General features: G+C 35.5%; 1 protein-coding gene across 3 annotated transcripts in view; it reads left to right on the forward strand.

Annotated features, from left to right (window-relative positions):
• Lrch2 (leucine rich repeats and calponin homology domain containing 2) overlaps nucleotides 1–21,945 on the forward strand; it is a 101,245-nt gene that overhangs the window by 22,539 nt on the left and 56,761 nt on the right. For all 3 annotated transcript variants that reach the window (XM_021252181.2, XM_004874792.4, XM_004874793.4), the window contains exons 2-5: nucleotides 1,192–1,336; nucleotides 5,436–5,562; nucleotides 11,470–11,575; nucleotides 11,659–11,795. In XM_021252181.2, coding sequence (XP_021107840.1) covers nucleotides 1,192–1,336; nucleotides 5,436–5,562; nucleotides 11,470–11,575; nucleotides 11,659–11,795 — 515 coding nt within the window. The remainder of the gene's footprint in view (nucleotides 1–1,191; nucleotides 1,337–5,435; nucleotides 5,563–11,469; nucleotides 11,576–11,658; nucleotides 11,796–21,945) is intronic.

The raw sequence follows: 21,945 nt of genomic DNA on the forward strand, positions 1-21,945 counted from the left end.
TACTATTTGCTGTCCTAGGTTTTTTTCAAAGTTTTATTTAACGAATAAACCTTTAATAGAATAGCAATGGTTATAATGGTCTCATCTCATGAATTTGCTTTCTTAAAAACTTAAATGAATGAAAATATATTTTTGTGTGCTTGGGATAATTTAGGAGAGGAAAGAATCAAGAATGAATGCCAGGTTTCTAACCTGAGCAACTCCCTAGGAGAATGTTGGTGACATTGGTTGAAATAAAAAAATAAGTGTGAAAAAAAAATAAGTGTGTAGAAAAAATCTTTAGTTCATAATTTACACTTGTAGAATTTGAAGTGTCGGAGAGAAATTAAGAGGAAATCCTGAGCTGAGCATGCCTGTGATCCCAGCATTGATGCTGAGGCAGGAAGAATGCAAGGTTGAGGTCAGCCTGGGCTACATAGTAAAACCCTGTCTCAGACAAACAAAAAAGGGGAAGTCCTGAAGATCAGAGCATAGGTATTTAGACATATTCTTAATTTGTGACTTTTCAGTATATAAATGTAATTTGACTCTAGGAGTGGATGAAATCACCCAGTATGTTGTGTGTTTGGAGAAGGAAAGAGTGCCTTATGTCACAGCACTTGAGAACACCAGCATTATGATACAGGTACAAGAATATCTGCCAGAAGAAACTAAGAAGTAGCCAGAGAGATAATCTGAAGAAATCCAAAAAGAGTAGTCTTCTAATCTAAAGGAGGAGAATGTTTCCAGATGAATTGAATAATTATTGATATGTTAGTAACCTTGGTGGATGTGGAAGTGAATAGAAACCAAATTGCAGTGGGTTAAGTCCATGGTAAGACATTTAATTTTGTTGTAGATTTACCTAAATTTAGCAGTGAAGGAAGGAGAGTTGAGGGATTTGGGATTATAGAAGGTTCTTTTGTTTTTGTTTTTAAAGATCAAGGAGAATTCCTTATTGATAAAAAATAAATAACATATTAGGATTTTAGAGGTGTTGAAGCATATCACTACATTTGGTGAATAAACAGCTTTCTCTGAATATGTTCCTCAATAATGTTTTTTTGTTTTCTAGGTATTGTGGATAATACTTTAAAATATTTTAAATGGTTGCTTAGATTTTAAGTGATTCAGCAAGTATGAAAATATTTCTTTCAATTACCATGGATATAGATTTCTGTTTGACACTCAGATTCTATTTTCATTTTTCAGATCTTTCCAGAAATCGTTTTACAGAAATTCCCTCTGATGTCTGGTTATTTGCACCGCTTGAAACATTAAATTTATATCATAATTGCATCAAAACCATTCCTGAAGCCATTAAAAACCTGCAGATGTTAACATACCTTAACATTAGGTAAGGAAACAATTCTTAAAATAAACTTTGGGTTTTATTGTGATTCTGATCCTTTTTAGTAGCAAAAGAATGTGTTTGGGTTGTTTTTGTAGCCTGTATTTATCTTAATATCTTACTGTGTTTTTTTATATGTTTATATTACCTTGTAGGGTTTTGGTCGTCTTTTTGAGAGCAGTACTTTTCAAACTTTGATGCACAGGAATTACCTGGGAGCGCTTTGTTATTAAAAGCAAATTCTGATTCCTTAGGTCTGCTCTGGGGCCTGCATTTCTAATACACCCTCTGATAATTCTTCCTTGCTAGTCCTTCATGTCATTTTAAGTAATAAGGCTTTAGACCGTAATTATTTTTTCTGAATTCATAGTATCATAATACAGATATACTTTCATGTGTCCTTAATTATAGTGAAACATTATAAAGAAAAAGTTCTTAAGTTATTTTTTAACACTCTTATGACTTTTTGTTGCTGTTTCAAGAGTAGATAGATTGGAATGGGAGTGTTGGAACATTTGGAAGTGAATGACAGTTGATCTTTATGTTTATTAAATGCTTACAATGTGCCAGGCAATATTTCAAATGCTTTGCCCATATTATCTCATTGGTACTACTCTGCAAAAAGAAGAATAAACTTGAGTCATTCATAGGTAAATGGATGCACCTTGAGACTATAATATTAAGTGAAATAAATCAGACACGCAAACTTACATATAGCATGGTTTCTCTTACATAAGAAACCCAGAATAAAAATAAAGAGCAAAATAAAAGATAGGTAATAGGAATATGGAGACCATTTTCAAATGGGAAAGGGAACAAGAGATGGAGGGCGGAGGAAGGGGAAGGAAAAGGGATAAAAAAAAGAATTGGAAAAAATAGAGATAGAGCTTTTGCAAATGGGAAGGGGACCTAGAGATGGAGGAGCAGGGAGAAAGGGGGGGGGTCAAGGATGAAAAAGAATTAAGTTGTGTTATGTAAATGTACCAAATCCCCACAATAAATGTAATCATTATGTACTGCAAACATGTACTACTAAAAAAAATCATCACAGTAGCTTTTGTGATAAGTACTGTTATTATCCCTGTACTGCAGATGAGGAAACAGGGTTAAGCTATTTGCCCAAAATAATGTATGCAGTTGTCCCTTGGTATCTGTGGGGGACTGGTTCCAAGATTCCTCATGGATACTAAAATTTGTGGATGCTCAATTCCCTTATATAATATGGTATAGTGCTTTATGCCATAGTGTACATCCTCTTGTATACTTGATGTCATCTCTAGATTACTTATCATATTTAAAACAATGGAAATGTAATGCAAGTAGTTGTTACATTTTATTATTTAGTGAATAATAAGCAAAACAACTCTATATATGTTCAGTACTGATGCAAATTTTTTTTCTAAACATTTTTGATCCTTGATTGATTGAATCCACTGAAGTAGAACCCAGGAATAGTGTGGAGTGATTGTATATACAGCAAGTGATCCTGGCTGTAGTGCTCTCATTCTTCACTCTTACTCTATATTTATAAAAGAGTGAACACTCAATAAGTATAATAAAAAACATTGCTCTACCAAATGAGTGATTGATATATTGTGACTTAATTTTAGAATTCTTTTGTTTTCTTTGTGAGTTGGAAGGGATAGTTTCATCTCACTCATTACAGAATTACTTCTCTAAGTTCCCATATAGGACAAATAACAAATATAATTAACAATTAACAAATAAATACAAATAACAAGTAACAAATGTAATTAATGTACATAAATAATAATATTCCCTTCTCACTGTGATTATTTTATACGTCCTCAGTGATGTTACCTCCTGTACAGACTATTTCAACTGAAACCACTTTACAATTTAAAATGTGTGAGAGAAATTTGCTTCTGTTGGTATCAGTCATTTAGGTTTTATTCCTTGGCCTGGCTTAGAAGAGGTTGAGGAAAATGGAATATTTTCAAGTTTTTTGTCTTTGTTTTTGTTTCATTTTGTTCTTTTATGAAAAAAAGTGATTTACCAAAAACTGGGTGACGTTTTTATATTGACATGTATGATATATCTTAGACTAGTTTTACTAAAGTCTTCCTCCAATTCTATCCTGTTTTGATTTCTAAAAGTTGTCTCCTGATTTTTTTTTTTTTGGTACCGGGGATCAAACTCGGGACCTTGTGCTTGCGAGGCAGGCAGCAGAACCACTGAGCTAAATCCCCGGGCCATGTCTCCTGATTTTTAACAGTCACAAACATTTTTCAACAAACTCTACTGAGGTAACATTCGTTGTAGTGACTGGGTTCCTTTTGTTCCCTCTAAAAAATGTAGTTAAAAAAAACGATGATTAGTGACTTATCATGTATGAAGAAATCAAATTCTGGAGAAAGAAAACTGTGCTAATAAGTCACTTAAGAAGCTTCTTGCTGGGTGTGATGGTGCACACCTGTAATACAGCACTGTGGGAGGCTGAGGCAGGAGGATTGCAAGTTCAAGCCTCATCTGGGCAGTTTAGTGGCTTAGACCATGTCACAAAATTTTAAAATAAAATTTAAAATAAATAAATAAATAGAAAGGCCTGGGGATATACCTCAGTGTGAAGGCCCCGGTTCACTCCCCAGTATCGGGATGGGGGTGGGGATAAAATAAACTGATTTTAGCCTAAGGGAAATTAGAATGAGTTTACTCATATTTTCCCATTTACTATTTTATTTTGGTGAAAATATCTTGATAAGTTTTTAAGATGGTTTTTCAACTCTTTTTCTGTATACTACTCCCATTTTTCAGTAGAATCTTGCAGAAAGACCCTGTGTGCTCCACCATGAAAGGGCCCAGACAGACCGTGTGCTCAAAGAGTCTGCTTGATTTGAAAGTATGAAGGATTTGTGACAGCCCCTTCCCCAGCATATTAGACATTCCAGTAGCCTGACCAGATTACTAGTTGAGGAAAATTGACTTTTATTTTCTAAGTCTTTTTTTCCCCAAGTGTCCTATTATTAAAAACATTCTGTCTAGTGTTTCTAGATGTCCTTTGCAGGGACAAGATGATGTGAAGGATCTTAAAGCCTTCCCTTGAATAACACTGGGCTTTTGTTGCTGTGCACATTACACAAAATGCTAGGCACAGGTCTATAAATGTTACTTGGAAAAATAAGAAAGATAATAGCTTATTGTTTGTCACTTGGTAGCATGTAAATGTGTATATTTTGATAGTGGGATCATTTGCATCAGTCTGCATCAGACTAATAGTTTGAGGACAAAGATCCCAGAAGCAGATTGCCTGGGTTTAAATCCTAGCTAGCCCTCTTGCCAGCTATGTGATTTTGAGCAGTTTACTTAATCTCTTTGTGACTTTTTTCACCTGTAAAATAGGGATCGTGACAGTATTTGTCTTCCTAAAGTAGATTATGAGGGTTAGTTGAATTAATTCATGTGAAGTGCTCTGAACATTGCCTGGCACAAAGTAAGTACTCAGTCTTAGTTGTTATTATACTATAAATGTATCCACCAAGAAGAATGTTGTTTAACATTGAGCTGAGATAGGCTATTCTATTGTAAACTAGCAAAAGGCAGTGGGTTAGAGTTACTGCATGTTTTTAAAAATATAATCCTATTCCTTGTTTTCATAAATTTGAACATAGTACATGGGACTTTATCCCTGGAGCCTTTCCCTGGTTACAACCATGTAGGTATTAAATATACTGAAATTATACCTGAGTGCAAGGTTCTGGCATGATCTAGTTCAGAAGAGTCATTCTGAGTTTTTGAGTACTGGTGGTGTGGAGGACAATATCATTGATGACAGGACAAATTTTGTAGTCAGATTGCCGTTTGAATATTCTCTATGTTTGGGCAAGTCACACAACCATTTATAAGCATCATTTTCTTATTTGCGTAATGGAGATAGTATCACCTATCTTGTGGGGCTAAATGTGGGGATTAAATAAGACACTGCATGTAAGGAATTTACCTGTGCCTGATGCAAAGTAAGTACTCAATAAATAGTTATTACTTACTGAAAGCTTTTATTTACTTTTGAGGCAATTTGTTCTTTTTCAAAATAGCATATCAAATTTCAGACATATTTCTCATAACTAGACTTTCTTACTCTTTTCAGTCGAAATCTTTTATCAACATTGCCAAAATATCTATTTGATCTACCCCTTAAAGTTTTGGTCATCAGTAATAATAAACTGGTATCCATTCCAGAAGAAATTGGGAAGTTAAAAGATTTAATGGAATTGGTGAGTAAAATAGTTGTATTTTTATATACAGATAATGTATGTAATATACAATGTTAATATTTTGGTAGACTACTCATTTCTTTGTAGAATTTCAATGTAATTTTAAAAAAAGAAATACCTTGGTATATGTTTAAATTTACTTTAGTAGATTTTGTGTCTGATTTTGGCTTGAAGCCACAAAAAGCCTGCTTGTTCCTTAGTTCTAGTGAAGTTAGAAGACTTGCTTGTGAGCTTCAAAAAATGTTTTTCAAATGAATAAGCATTTTTATTCATTTTGTAGATAGTAAAGTTCTTAGGAAAAAGTTTTTTTTAGCATTTTTACACAGGAACTCTAGAGCTGTAGAATGGAGATAAGAGAGTATAATGCTTGGGAACAGTTTGATTAACAAAATAATGTCTCTTCTACTATATGCTTATGTGATTTTATAACACTTTTGGGACCAAGCTAAATGAAAAGAGGCCACTCTATGCAATTGATTATAGAAACAGAATGATTTAAAGTAAGTACCTTGAATATAACATTTTAGATCTGTTGGGCATTGAACTGGGAAACATAATGGGATCCTCAAAGCACTGAACTATTTTCCTGTCTTTTGGTTCCCCCAACTTCACAGAGTATTCCATTGTGTGTCATTGTGTGTTTATTTTTATTTTCTGTCTTATATTGATTAATACTTTTCTAATGAACAGGTATTTTTAAAGTATTCTTAAGTATGATTTTAGTATGTCTGGTGGGCCAACAGTTTTCTTGAGGAATTTATCTAAAATTTTATAACAGGAACTGTGACCATTAATCCTGATATGTCATCTTCATGGATTAAGCAATGTCTAGCAGATTAGTAATATGTATCTGGGTGAGTCATGGTGGTGTAGCCTTGGATATTGTATATGTTCCCTTGCCCATTCCTCTCTCACATTGTTCCCCTGCCTTGCTCTCTGGCCACCATGAACTAAGCAGCTTTGCTGAGCCATGTTCTTCTACCCTGATGTTCCTGCTTTGGAACCAGGTGATTATGGACTGAAATCTCCCAAAGTATGAGCTAAATGAAATCATTCCTCCTAGGAAATTTGTTCCCTGTGATCCATTTCGCCATTCTCATCAATCCAGACACTCAGAGGCTGCTGCAGACATGTCCTAAAAGGGCCTGGCAACTGCTTCCACCAACAGCAGACTTTGGTGTTGTCATTCATTTGATGCTGGTTTTACTGACATGTAGGATGCAAAAGATGTGGGGTCAGGAGGCTTCCATCCAGATTTCAGAGGAAGGCGTGGGAGGCCAGGCAAGGAGCTCTTGAGACAATACTATATGAAGTTGTGGGAATAAAGGCAAAGGTTAAGTGGAGACCGAAGGAAATTGGAGATGCCAGGAATGGAACATTAGCCAAGGAAAGGTATAGGTCATGAGTGAAGCCAGCACAAGAGAGGGGCCTTGTGGTCTGCAACTGTCAAGGCCATAGGAGTGGGGCCACTCAGTCCCTTTGGAAATCACAGTTTACTACTATGTGCCCAGGATGTTGGACATGGAGCTACCTTAATGTTTGCCCTGATGGTTTTTGGTTTTGCTTTGATCTGGTTCTTTTCCTCTCTTTTGTAATGGGAGTATTTACCCTATGCCATTATACAGTGATACCTCAGTTATTGAACAGCTCCAAGCTTGAACTTCCCACTACTTGAACAGCAAAGTTTAAAAACAATCTGCTTGGTGTTCATAACTTTGCTTGATAGTCAAACTGAAACTCTGACTTGAAAAACATATTTATGAGCCAAGAGTGAGTCACTTGTCACATCTCACTGTGGACACAAAAGGGTGCCGCTTCAGTCTAAGTGTTACTCTCACACAGATCTCATATAGTGCTTGTGTTAGTGCATGACAGCATTCATTGTTGTGCTTTTTTGTACTTTATTTGCATAAAATATCGTAACCATGGCTCCAAAGGAAGTTAGTGATACCAGCAATAAAGCTAAGAGGAAAACTGTGAGAACCACAATAGAATTAAAGAAATCATTGTGAAATTTGTAAAGTCAGGGAAAAATTAATTTATAGGTGTAATTTTTGAGACTCAGAACCAATTATTTGGTTTTCCATTATTTCTTATGGGAGAAACATGTTCAGTTCTCGAACTCTTTTGTGTTGGAACAAATTGAGTTCAATAACCAAGGGATCACTGTACTTTGGGATTATGTAATATTTTTGATTTTCACAGAGGTTCACAGTTAAGAATTTGGCTTGTGTCTCAGAAGAGACTTGAACTTGGACTTTTGAAAAATGCTGGAACTGTTGAGACTTTGGGGAAAGGACTATTGCATTTCTGGTTGTATTCAGGATAGTTGTATTATGCTAGGCAGAATTATGAACTTGTTACTGTCTTTATGTGGAGATTAAGTATAAAGAGATGTGTTTGGGTATGAAATTAGCAAGAGGTAGATTGTGATTGTTAATCTTGATATGTCAACTTCATTGGATTAAGAAATGCCTAGCAGATTAATAGAGCACACTCCAGGATGTATCTGGGTGGGTCATGGAGGTGTGGCTTTGGGTACTATACATGCTCCCTCAACCAGTCCTCTCTGGTGCTGTTCCCCTACTCTGCTCCCTGGCTGCCATAAACAGCTTTGCTCCACCATGCCTTTCCTCTATGATGTTCTTGCCTTGGAGCCAGGTGATTATGGACTGAGTCCTCCCAAACTGTGAGCTAAATTAAACCTTTCTTTCTTTAAATTGTGTGTTAAGCAATGGGAAAGCTAATACAGGAACATACTGTTACACTAGAGAGGAACAAATAGAAATGTCAGGAATACCTTTTATCCATTAAGGAATACTTTCATATCAGATTATAATGCAAGGAAACTTTCTTGAATTTCACGTTATGTTTTAGAACCATAGAGTTTTGAGGTTATGAAAGATTTTAGAAGTGATTAGATATAACCACTTTCTAATGCAGGAATCCTTGACATATCTAATTATGTATTTTCAAGGGTGGACAGCTCTGTGTGTGTTTAAGCCACCCTAAGTTTTCCTTTGCAAAACTTTATTTGATAGTGATCTTTCTTATTCTGACACAGACCACATTCCCTTATCACTTTTATGTATTGATCCTGGGGCTACTATGTCAAGAAATACAGATGAAGATGACCTCTTCCTTTGATTGCTTGTAATCTGTGTGTGTCTACCATCTATGTTATCAAAAATCTGGGCCTGGGGATTTAACTCAGCGGTGCCACCACCTGCCTCATAAGTGGAAGGTCCCAAGTTCGATCCCCAGAACCTACCAAAAAAAATCTGTTCTTCTATAGCATAAACATGTTATTACCTTTCTTTCTCTGGCTTTAGTTTTAGGTGCTTCAGTTCTGAAAATGTCCCTTTTGTTAAAGGTCTCTTACTCAAAAATGAATAGAGATTTCAGTTGTAATCTAACAAATTCATAATAAAAAGAGAAGCTTTCTTTCTGCTGTACACTATTAATGTTTTTAAAAGTTTTAGAAATGTTATATTTTAAGATTTTGTTGCTTTGTAATTCCTTCTACCTTTCCCTCCCACCTTCTCTCCCTCCCTTCCTCCTTTTGTCTCTCTCTTCTTCCTCTTCTTCCTTCTTTTCCTTCATTCAGTTTCTGGCCCTTTTTGGGGGGAAGGTACTGGGGACTGAATACAAAGCCTTTGGACTGAGCTATATCCCTACCACCTACTATTTTATTTACTTTTCTTTTGATACAGGGTCTCCCTCAGTGTCCAGACTGGGCTTGAACTTGTGTTCTTCCTGCCTTAGTTTCCCAGAGTGCTGGGATTATAGGCATGTGCCACCACACCCAGCTTTTGGCTGTTTTAAATTATATTTCATGAGATAATTTTAGGTGTATGAAATGTCAAAATCATTTAAGACTTTTAGATTTTTCTAATATTTTAATTTTAGTAGAATGTTTAAAATATCAAATATTGTTAATTTATGCAGCACTAAAATTATACTTTAAACTCTAGAAATCAATAATAGATGGATAGATAGCATTAGGATGGCTAATTGACAGTGGTAAATCATATAAGGAATTTGTGGGTGTTTTATGTTATTAAAATATTTTTCCATGATACTTTTTCACAAGAATGTGGAAACCAAATAGGAAATTTTGTCATAAGAAACCTAGGAAATATTATCTGACCCCCAGACCCCAGAAGAGTATTTTATAGAGTACCCTTTGGAGTAGGTCAATTTCCTGTGCCTGGGTTTATTTCTTCTGAGAAATAGAGGCTAGCTGTCAAATTTCTCAGGAGTTTCCATATGGAAATCTTCAGTATCAGGCACCTTTGGAAAGAAGCAATATTGATTTTAAAGGGCATTTCCCAGACTTTTATTTGCCATCATTTGAATTAATAGTCTATTCTGATTGCAGCAGCTAAGGTTATCTTGTCAAAACATAAGTCACATCCATCATTTCTCTGTTTAAAAGTTTCTGGGTTTTGCCCATATCTATCAGTAAAAGTGAAAGTCATATTTGTTTCCTATCCTTTCTTCTCCCTTGCCTACTTCCTTCTGATTACCTCGGATTCCTTGCTGGTCTTTGTACATCCCAGATGTGCTGTGCCTAAGGATCTTTACATTTATTGTTCCTTCAGCATGGAGTATTGCTTTCTTATGTATTGGCATGGCCTACTCTCTCAGCTCTTGACAGTACTGCTCAAACATCACTTTCTCCATGAGATGATCTAAATTGCTAATACACCATTCCACTGTTATAGCACAACCATTTTCCTTTTTTCTACCCTGCTTATTTTACATAGTACTTATCACTTTGTACCATATTATATAACCTGCTCCTCATGCTAGAATGCAAACTCCATGTGGGGGTATGAGGGCAGCATTATTTGTTTGTTCTCTCCCTTGATGTGTATCCAACCCCTAGAACAGTGCCTAGCAAAAAGTATTTCATAAATATTTGTTCCTGAAAGAAGATGTCTTGAGTATATTTTGAAAAAAGTATGTAGGATACATTTTCATATTCATCAATAGATTTATTGAATTGTTCTCTACATTGTTTTAATATTCTTTGGAATTGACATTCCTGTCATTTTATGTTTTATAAAACTGAATGTATATGCCATTCCCTCCCTCCAAGCTAATATCATTTTCAGTAAAAGCTGGAAATCAGGTGCAATTGCAGTGTGCCTGGAATGATTACTGTCTTAAGATCAGGTTGCAGATTTCTCTTCCTTTTTTTGTTGAAGTGGTTTTGAAAGTGGCAGGGAGAGGAGAAACCAGTTAACTTAAGGTGTTCTTTATTCTCTTACTATGATAAGTTGATATTGTTCATATTTAAATCAGGGCTTACATTTTTATTTAGTCCTAAGGTTTTTGATTCTGATCTCTTAAAGTATCTTTGAGTTGTAATTTAACCACAAATATTTGAGCTTGTAACTCCTCATATTTTGTATTCCTTTGAGGAAAGCAATTTAGTTAAATTGATCCTGACCATAGTCTTTAGTTTTCCAGCTCACATTTGTAAATCTTTGACTTTCTCAACTTTTAGCCACCCATATATCTTGAATCAACTATAATAATTGATACATTACCATAGTGATTGATACTTATTAGTCCTTTATCTTACTTCTGCATAAAGAGCACCTGTATCATCTTTACTTTTGGTTTTAAGGGTGAGGATTGGTCGTTAGTTGAGGTTTTTGAGAAGTTGACTCATGTAGTTTCTAAGTTATAATTTCAAAATTTTATACAGAAGAAATTCTGCTGACTCTGCTATGACTTCATGATGTATTATAAATACAAATCTTCCAGATATAACATTAGAGGTAACTTTTGCTAGCTATTAGCTATATGCTCTAATTTAAAAATTAGAGTATATTTGTATTTTGCGGTAAATTTGTAGTTTGTTAAAATTCTACTTTCTTACTTTATTTTCTTTAGGATATTAGTTGTAATGAAATTCAGGTCCTTCCTCAACAAATGGGAAAATTACATTCACTTAGAGAACTAAACATAAGAAGAAATAATCTTCATGTTTTGCCAGAAGGTAAGATGTTCACTGTTTCTACTCACATGAATTAAAGAGTAACTAATGTAAACTTTAAATAATAATTTTTGATTTCTGAACAGAGTTAGGAGATCTTCCATTGGTCAAGCTGGATTTCTCTTGTAATAAAGTGACAGAAATTCCAGTTTGTTACAGGAAGCTGCATCATTTACAAGTAATAATTTTGGATAACAATCCATTGCAAGTACCACCAGCACAGGTATGCAACAAAAATACTCGGTTTTTTCTCATTTTTTGTTCATAATTTTATGTTTGTTATGTTTTATGTTTGTTAAATTAAAAAAATACCAAATGAGCAAAACTTGATTGTTTAGGTAGTATAATCTAAAGGAGTTTTTCTAAGCAGTGACTTTTTGACTTGGGTAGGTGTTTTAGTACAGGTTTTAGAATAGCATTTGGAAAACCCAGATATCAACTTTCTACTTGTGAACTGATAATTCTGATTGTCAGTGTTTTCTTAAAAAGTAGACTCTGAAGTCTCTACTTGTCTCCTATGGAGGTATAAATGTACTTGGGATTTGTTGTGAGATTGACTGCAACACATTCTTGCCAATGAGAGATAAATTCTAACAAGAAGAACAAGATACAAATGAAAAATATTAATTCTGACTTATAGTTTAATGCGACTAAATCCATGTGGGATCAAGAAAAATGATCGTTAAGGAATAAACTGAGATATAAATGCAGAAGGACAAAGAATAGAAAGAGGACAGTGGGGAAGAGATGTCAACAGAATTTTAGAAAATGGAAAATATTTGGAATAGTGGTGACTGTTGCCTCTATTTTCATGGCACAAGAATATCTGGCTGAGAAGCACTTGCCAGTAAAAGAGCAGCCCACACTACCTCAAAGCTATGTGCCCCTGGCTCAGGGCTTGCATACATCCAGAAGTTGTCTTTTCCTTCCACCAAAGGTACATTCCATTCATTCCCAAGGGGGTACCTTTTGTGAGTCAAAGAAAGGCTGGTTAATGTCCTGGTAGTAGCTGTTTTAGCAGAATTGGGAAGGTTTCAACTTGAGTCTGTCATGAGAGAAGGCAACAAGAAGTAAGTTGATTTACTGTGTCAAATATGGGAATGGCTCAGGTATTGGAGGTAACATGTAACTCTGAGCATAGGAATGAAGAACTGATTATGTAAGGCAGTGATGCCCAGCAGAGCTTTCTGAATGGTGGAAATGTTTTGTAATCTGTGCTAGCTGAATGTAGCTAGTTGCCAAATGTGGCATATTTGTGGGGGGTGTCCTGGGGAATCAAACTCAGTACCTTGTACTCTACCTTTGAGCTACATCCCCAGCCCCCCACATGTGGCTATTGAATGATTGGAATATACTAATACAACTAGGGAGCCATTTTTTTTTACTTATTTTATTTTGATTTATTTTAATTTACATTTAAATAGCTACATGTGACTGGTGGCTACCATACTGGACACTACAGATTTAAAATTTACACCCTTAGATTCTTTTTTTAATTAATTTTATTGGTACATTTTAGGTATACAATATAATGACATTCATCATTGGAAATTTGCACTTTTACATAATGTCTCTTGGTTCTTATTTTTTCCCCATTCCCCTGCCCTCCCTTTAACCCCTCCATCCCTCCCTATTTACAAAGACTTTGTTTCCATTTTTTCATTTTCTCATATTAATTCCATTCCCTTCTTTCCTTTCCCCTACCCCTCCCACTTCCCCTTCCCCTTTGCCCCTTTTCTTCCTATTTCACATTATCTATTATACCTTTTAGTCCTTATTTTTACTTTCAGTTTCTCACACTAGAGAAACTATTTGGTATTTACACATGTGTGTTCTATTTATTTCACTTAAGAGTATCGCCTCAATGTGTATCCATTTAGCTATAAATGTCTCTAATTTCTCATTTTTTATGGCTGAGTAGTACTCCATTTTATTTTAAAACCACATTTTCTTTATCCAGTCTTCAGTTGATGGGCAATTGGTCTGCTTCCAAGTTTTAGCTATTACAAATTGTGCTTCTATGAACATGAACACCCTTAGATTCTTACCCTTAGCCCCATGGCCACATGATTACCCCTCACTTGCCTCAGTAGAAGCCTAGAATTTACTCTGAGTAGTACGTAGATCCTTAAATGTTTGCCCTCATCTCAGTAGCCATATGACTCAATCCTTGCTTCAGGAGAATCTTGGCATTTACTCTTTAGCGAAGAATTACCCATTAGTACTTTCTGTGGTGATGGAAGTGTTCACTTTCTAAATTGCTGAATGTGGTAGCCACAGTGGCTGTTGAGTACTTGAAATTGTATGTAGTGACAGAAAATTTGAATTTTTAGTTTTATTCAGATTTAATTTAAATAGCCACATCTAGCTAGTGGTTATCATATTGGACAGCATACCTATAAAAAAGATTGAACTAGAGTCAGGAGCTCCACATGTTACTGAACTCCCAAATCATATTCATGCATCTGATATGAGACAAACATCAAACACTAAACATCACTGCTTGGAGAAAAGGAGGTTCCAACGAAGAAGATGGAGGACAAAGCCATAAATCCTCTTTATCCCAGAAAGCATGATTATGGGTTATTATGAGGGAGAAGGTTGCAGAAGGATGACTTTGGGGAGAAGCTGGTAGTTTTATAGGTTTTTAATACAATCAACTTTTCAGATTTCTTGATGTTAATGGATATCCGATGCACCATTGAGGAATCCCCAGTTCTCAAAATTAAAATTATAGATCATCCTATGATGTTATTAGTTCATTCTTCTGTAACATAGATAAAAAGGGTTAGCAACCAATCATTACAGGAATGGGAACAGGGAGTCTGTTCAAGTTTTACAGAGAAAAGAATGTGTTCCATTTATTAAAAACTTCAACTAGGGCCAGGGATTTAGCTCAGTGGTTCCGGTGCCTGCCTCATAAGCGCAAGGTCCCAAGTTCAATCCCCAGTACCAAAATAAAACAACTTCAGCTGGGGAGGGAGAATAGTTCAAGATACTTACAAGAGAAAAACTGCATTAACTTTGTTGTGGGGCTTGGTTATATATGAATAGGGAAGGATACTCCATACTGAAAATGAATGCTTGCAAACTAAATGTTGAGACCTTCCAGTAGACTTTTCCTGCTTGGCTTTCAGAATGCCTGCAGCCTCTTACATATACCTCAGGCAAGATTGGTGGCTTTCTTCTTTAATAAACTGATTGAACCAGGAGAAAAGACTTATCTGTATACTGATCTTTCAGAGTCACCTGATGAAGTGGCCAGCCCCTCTTGGATCACCAGATAAATGAAAGCTCACCACCAATACATAGAGTATCAGCTCTATGTATTTAGAGCTTCCAATTGGCTTTTTATTGTCTCATTCTTGAAAATGAGCAGACAATCAAGGATCACTAGAGATTTTAGGAATAATCTCTAAAATGAAAGATAGAGACAAAAACACTGAAAGGCTTCCAAAAGAGGCCACACAAAATTTTTTTGCATGTATTCAGAAATATTTGTAAACCATATCCTATAAGGAGTTAATATCTAAAATATATCAGTAACTCATACAACTCCATAGGAAAAAGAACCCAATTTAATAAAAGTCAAGGGACTTGAATAGATATTTTTAAAAGAAGTTATACAAATGGTCAACAGCTATATAAAAAGATGCTCGACATCACTAATCATCATGGAAATGTAAATCAAAACCACGATCAGATACCACGTCATACCTGTTAGTATGATTGTTATAAAAAGTAAAAGGTAACAAGTGTTGGTGAGGCTATGCAGATAAAGGCCCCCTTGTACAGTGTTGGTAGGAATATAAAATGAAGTAATCATTATGGAGAACAGTATAGCGGTTCCTCAAAAAGTTAAAAATAGATCTACTATATGATCTTGCACTCCACTTCTGAGTGATAGAAGAAAACCCAGTGTTTTTTATTCTAGTTCCCAACACAGAATACATAACTTCTGGTCACTAAAATGTGTGAGGATTTCTCACCATCACCACTCACCAAACAGTTTTACAGCATATACTGACTGGATGGCCTATAATTCATTTCAGTACTGACACTTCTACCTGGAGATAGCATCAGATCTCACAGGTTAAGGGCTCCCACAAAAGTGCCTACCTATAGTTTTGACCCACTGGCTACCTCCTTGGATTCAGTTAATTTGCTAGAGTGGCTCACAGAATGCAAAGAAGCACTACTTACTCGGTTTATTACAAAAGGTATTTCAAGGATACGAATGAATAGTGTAAGAGATACATAAGAAAAGGTATGTGAAGAAGAGGTGAGAAGCTTCCATATCCTCTCTAGGTAGGTGACCCTCCACTACCTCCACATGTTCAGCAGTCTGGAAGCTTTCTGACCTTGTCTTTTTGGGTTGTTATGGCAGTTTAATTTTGTAGCCAGGATTGGTTTCACCGTTGGCCATTAGTGATTAACTCAACCTTCAGTCCTTTCTCCTCTCCCATGTGGTAGAGGTGGTAGGAGTGAGGGTGATGGGATTGAAAGTTCTAGCTTTCTAATCTTTGGATTGTTTTCCCTGGCTACCAGCCCCTCATCCTGAAGCTCTCCTAGTTCCCCTAGGCACTTGCCATCTCATTACCATAGAAAAGAACATTTAATCACTTCAAAGATTCCATAAGGGGTTTAGGAGCTAGGTGCCAGGAAATGGGAATATGATCAAATATTTTTTTATAAATCACAATATTGAAAAGAAATAAAACCTCTATATCAAAGAGTTATCTGCAATTGCACCATTATTCATAGTAATATTCACAGTAGGATATAAATACAACCAAAGTGTCTGCCAACAAATGAATAGATAAAGCAGATGTGATGTGTGTGAAGTGTGATGTGTGGTGTGTGTGTGTGTGTGTGTGTGTGTGTGTAATGGGAAATTCCAACCTAAAGAAGGAAATGCTGACATTTGCAACAACATGGGTATATTTTGAGGCCATTATGCTAAGTGAAATAAGTCAGATACAGAAAGACAAATATTGCATGATCTCACTTATACGTGGAATTAAAAAAAAGTTGACCTTACAGTGACAAAAGGTAAAATGGTTACCAGAGGCTGGGAGGTAGGGGAAAAGGGGATATAATGGTTCAATAGCATTGTTCCTTTGTATTTATGTACTATAGGCCTAATGTACAGCATGGTGATTATAGTTAATAATTATTATATACTTGAAATATGTAAGAGAGTAGCTCTCAAGTGTTTTCACATCACACAAAAAAGATAAGTATGTGAAGTGATGAATATATTAATTAGCTTGGTTGTGGCACCTATTTCACAATGTGTACATATAGCAATACATTATATTGTACACTTTAGATTTATACAGTTTTTGTCACTCATACTTCAGTTAAAGCCAGAAGGAAAAAGTAAAGGGAAACAATTGGGGTACATTCATAAGAATGGTTATTGGAATGACTTCTTAACAGCAGCCCTGGAAACTAGCAGATGTTAGAATGGTGCCTTCAGAGACTAAGGGCATAATTCCAACTTTCTACACTCAAGCATTAGTCAAATATCAGGTAGAAAAATGTTTCAAACATGCAAACTAAGAAATTTTAACTCCCATGTACCCTTTTCTAGAAAGCTAGCAGAGTATGTTATACCAAAATGGGGGACTAAACTAAAAGAGAGGCATTTTTCACATCCAATATTAACAGATATGCGTAGACTCAGAGCAGCTAGTCAGTTTGGAGTAGTAGAGTCCTCCCCTCTAATAGGAATAAAGTGATAGATGACTTGGTGCGTTTGACTGCATGTTTTACAGTTCTGTCAAAGTCAGAAACAACAATTAATGATAGGTATATAGAAAAAATTATGCAAAACAAAATTGAGGCTCTTTATGACAAACAAAAATTAAGGTGAAAATAAATGTAATCCTATTACCCTACAGGGGTTCATTCATGTGTAATTATTTTCTTGATTATAATAATGTAAATGTTGAATTTTGTTTTAATTAAAAATTGTGACACCATTATAACCATAGCAAAGACTTTTTGTTTTGTTTTGATTTGTTTTGTTTGCAGTGCAGGGAATGGAACCCAGGGCCTTATGCATGTTAGGCAAGCACTCTACCACTGAGCTACATCATCAGGCCCAATAGTAAAGATTTATGTAGCAATTACCATATTCCAAAAATTGATGAAAATACATATATTAACTAATTTAATTCTTACATCAGTTGTATGAAAGAAGTATTGTCATCATCCTTATGTGAGGAAACAGAAGTATGCAAGTTAAATGACATGTTCAGGATCACATGCTAGCATGTGCCAGAATTCAAACAAAGGCTTTGTAACTCTAGAGATGGTGCTCTTTAACTACTATGCTGTACTATTTTTGTAATTTATTTATATATTTATTGGTATATTTTAGGTATACAATACATTTACATTTATCATTGGGTGTTTATACCTGAACATGATGTATCTTAGTTCTTATTTTTTCTCCCATTACCTGTGCACCCTTCAACCCCTCCACCCTTCCCTATTTACACAGACTTTGATTCCATTTTCTTTCTTTCTCATAAATTTTCCTTTCCCTTCTTCCCTTTCCCCTTCCCCTCCCTCCACCCCCAAACCCTTGGACCTTTTCCTATTTCAAATTATCAGTTATTCATTTTAATCATTTTCATCCTTATTTACACTTTCAGTTTCTCACACTAGAGAAACTATTCGGTATTTACACATGCGTTTCCTATATATTTCACTTAAGAGTATGGCCTCAATATGCATCCATTTAGCTATAAATGCCTCTAGTTTCTCATTCTTTATGGCTGAGTAGTACTCCATTTTATAAAAAAAAAAAACCCCACATCTTCTTTATCCAGTTTCCAGTTGATGGGCACTTGGGCTCTTTCCAAGCTTTAGCTGTTACAAACTGTGCCGCTATAAACATAGGTGCACTATATTGCTGTGGTATGATTCTTTTAATTCTTTGGGGAAGATTCCCAGTAGGGGAATAGCTGGGTCAAATGGGACCTGTAGTCCTAGTTCTTTGAGGTGTCTCCATACTGATTTCCACAGCGGTTGCACCAGTCTACATTCCCACTAACAATGGAGAAGGGTTCCTTTCTCTCCACACCCCCATCAGCATTTGTTATTTCTTGATTTCTTGATAGCAGCCATTCTTTGTGGGATGAAGTGGAATCTCAGTGTTGTTTTCATCTGCATCTCTTGGATGACGAGTGATGTTGAACATTTTTTCATATATTTATTTGCTGTTTTTACTTCTTTGCTGAGTAATGTCTGTTCATTTTGGATGCCCATTTTTGAATTGGGTCTTTGAATTTGGGGGGGTCTGATTTTTTTCAGTTCTTTATATATTCTCGATAGTAGACCTTTGTCTGAGCTACAGCTGCTAAAAATTTGTTCCCACATTGTAGGTTGTCTCTTAGCTCTGTTGGTAGTTTCTCTTGCAGTGCAGAAGCTTTTTGATAAGATGAGACGCCAGTTGTTGATTCTTTGTGCTAGCTCCTGTGCTACTGAAGATTTGTTCATAAAGTCTTTTCCTATGCCAGTGTCATCAAGAATTCTACCTAACTTATCTTCCAGCAAGTTTAGTGTTTCTGTCTTAATATTTAGATCTTTAATCCACTTCAATCTTAGTTTAGTGCACGGTGATAGGTATGGGTCTGGTTTTAATCTTTGGTAGGTTGAAATCCAGTTTTTCCAACACCATTTATTAAATAGGCTATCTTTCCTCCAATGAGGGTGGTTAGCTCCTTTGTCAAAGATGAGGTGGCTGAGTATGTCTGGAGTTGTTTCTGCATTTTCGAATCTATTCCACTGATCTTTGGGTCTGTTTCTTTGCCAGTACCATGTTGTTTTTATCACAGTACCTTTGCAGTATAGTTACAAGTTGGGGATTGTGATACCCCCAGCCATGTCACTGTTGCCCAGAATTGCTTTTGCTATTCTAGGTTTCTTCTGTTTCCAAATGATTTTTTGGATTGTTTTCTCTAGTTCTGTGAAGTATATTGTTGGTATTTCAATCGGCATTGCATTAAATCTATATAGTAGTTTTGGAAGTATGGCCATTTTCACTATATTGGTTCTTCTTACCCAGGAACAAGGGATATCTTTCCATTTTCTTATATCCTCTTCGATCTCCTTTTTCAGAGAGCTGTAGTTTTCAGTGTAGAGGTCTTTTGCTTCCTTTGTTAGGTTGATTCCTAGATATTTCATTTTTTTAGATGCTATTGTAAAAGGAATTATTTCCCAAATTTCTCTTTCAATGGATCTGCTATTTGCATATAAGAAAGCTATTGTTTTTTGAGTGTTGACCTTGTATCCAGCTACTCTACTGAATCTGCCAATTAGGTCTAGAAGACTTTTCACTGAGTTTTTTGGATCGTCTATGTAAAGTATCATATCATCAGCAAATAATGACAGTTTCACTTCTTCCTTTCCTATCTTTATTCCTTTTATTTCTTTCTCTTTTCTAATTGCTATGGCTAATGTTTCCAGAACAATATTGAACAGGAGTAGTGATAGTGGGCATCCTTGTCTTGTTCCTGATTTTAGCATAAAAGTTTTCAGTTTTTGACCATTTAGTATGATGTTGGCTGTTGGTTTTTCATAGATAGCCTTAATCAGGTTGAGATAAAGACCTCCTATTCCAATTTTCTGTAGGGTTTTTATCATGAATGGGTGTTGGATTTTGTCAAATGCTTTTTCTGCATCTATTGAGATGATCATGTGGTTTTTGTCCTTGACTCTGGTAATATAGTGTATTACATTTATTGATTTACAGATGTTGAACCATCCTTGTATCCCTAGAATAAATCCGACTTTGTCAGGGTGTATGATTTTCTTGATGACACTCTGTATTCTGTTTGCCAGTATCTTGTTGAGGATTTTTGCATCTGTGTTCACTAGGGAGATTGGTCTGCAGTTCTCTTTTTGGTTTGGGTCTTTCCCTGGTTTTGGGATCAAAGTAACACTTGCTTTCAGGAATGAATTTGGAAACATTGCTTCCCTTTCAATTTCCTTGATGAGTTAAAAGAGTCATGGTGATAGCTCTTCTTTAAATGTCTTGTAGAATTCAACAGTGAAGCCATCAGGACCTGGGCTTTTCTTTGTTGGTAAATTTTTTATTACATTTTCGATTTCACTCATTGTTATTGGGGTGTTTAGAATTTCTATATCTTCTTCATTTAATTTTTGCAATTTGTATGTATCTAGGAATCTGTCCATTTCTTCTGTGTTTTCCGTTTTATTAGAGTACAGGTTCTCAAAGTAGGTATTGATGATCCTCTGGATTTCTGCCAGATCTGCTGTGGCTTCACCTTTTTCATTCTTAATTGCATGGATTCGAGCCATTTCTTTCCTTTTTTTGATAAGGTTGGCTAAAGGTTTATCGATTTTATTTATTCTTTCAAAAAACCAACTCTTTGATTCATTGATTTTTTGATATCATTCTCTTAGTCTCCATTGCATTGATTTCTGCTCGGATCTTTATAATTTCCTTTCTTGTACGAGCTTTGGGTTTGTTATGCTCTTCTTTTTCTAGGAGCTTGAGGTTCTGCATTAGGTTATTGAACTGAGTTCTGTCTGTTGTCCTAATATGGGCATTCACTGCTATGAATTTCCCCCCGTAGAACTGCTTTCATTGTGTCCCACAGATTCCTGTATGTTGTACTGGCATTTTCATTTACTTGTAGAAACTGTCTAATTTCTTCTTTAATTTCATCTGTCACCCATTGGTTGTTCGGGAGGGTGTTGTTCAATTTCCATGTGTTTGTGGGAGTTTTGTGGTTTCTTATGTTATTGATCTCCAATTTTATTGCACTATGGTCTGATAATATTCAGGGGATAACTTCAGTTCTTTTACATTTACTTAGATATGTCCTATGAGCTAGCATGTGGTCTATTTTGGAGAATGACCTGTATGCAGCTGAAAAGAATGTGTATTCTCAATTTGTGGGGTGGCACACTCTGTAAACATCTATTAAGTCCATTTGTTCAATAGCTTTCTTCAGTTCTAGAATTTCATTGTTAATTTTTTTTCTAGTTGATCTGTCTCTTTGTGATAGAAGGGTGTTAAGTTGCCCCACTAAAATTGTATTAGTGCTTATTTGGTTTTTCATGTCCATTAATATTTGTTTTGTATAGTTGGGGGCATTCGTATTTGGTGTATATATATTTATGATTGTCATCTCTTCCTCTTGGATTGTTCCCTTCACAAGTATGTATTGACCATCTTTGTCTCTCTTAATTAGTTTTGGTTTGAAATCTACTTTGTCTGCAAATAAGATTGTTATACCTGGTTTTTTCTGGGTTCCTGTCATGTGGAGAACTGTTTTCCATCCTTTTACTTTCAATCTATGGATTTCCTTTTCAGTTAGGTGTGTTTCTTA

The sequence above is a fragment of the Heterocephalus glaber genome, unplaced genomic scaffold (assembly GCF_053883595.1).
Source record: "Heterocephalus glaber isolate CG9 unplaced genomic scaffold, H.glaber_assembly_v1.0 deba00001732, whole genome shotgun sequence".
Lineage (NCBI taxonomy): Eukaryota > Metazoa > Chordata > Mammalia > Rodentia > Bathyergidae > Heterocephalus > Heterocephalus glaber.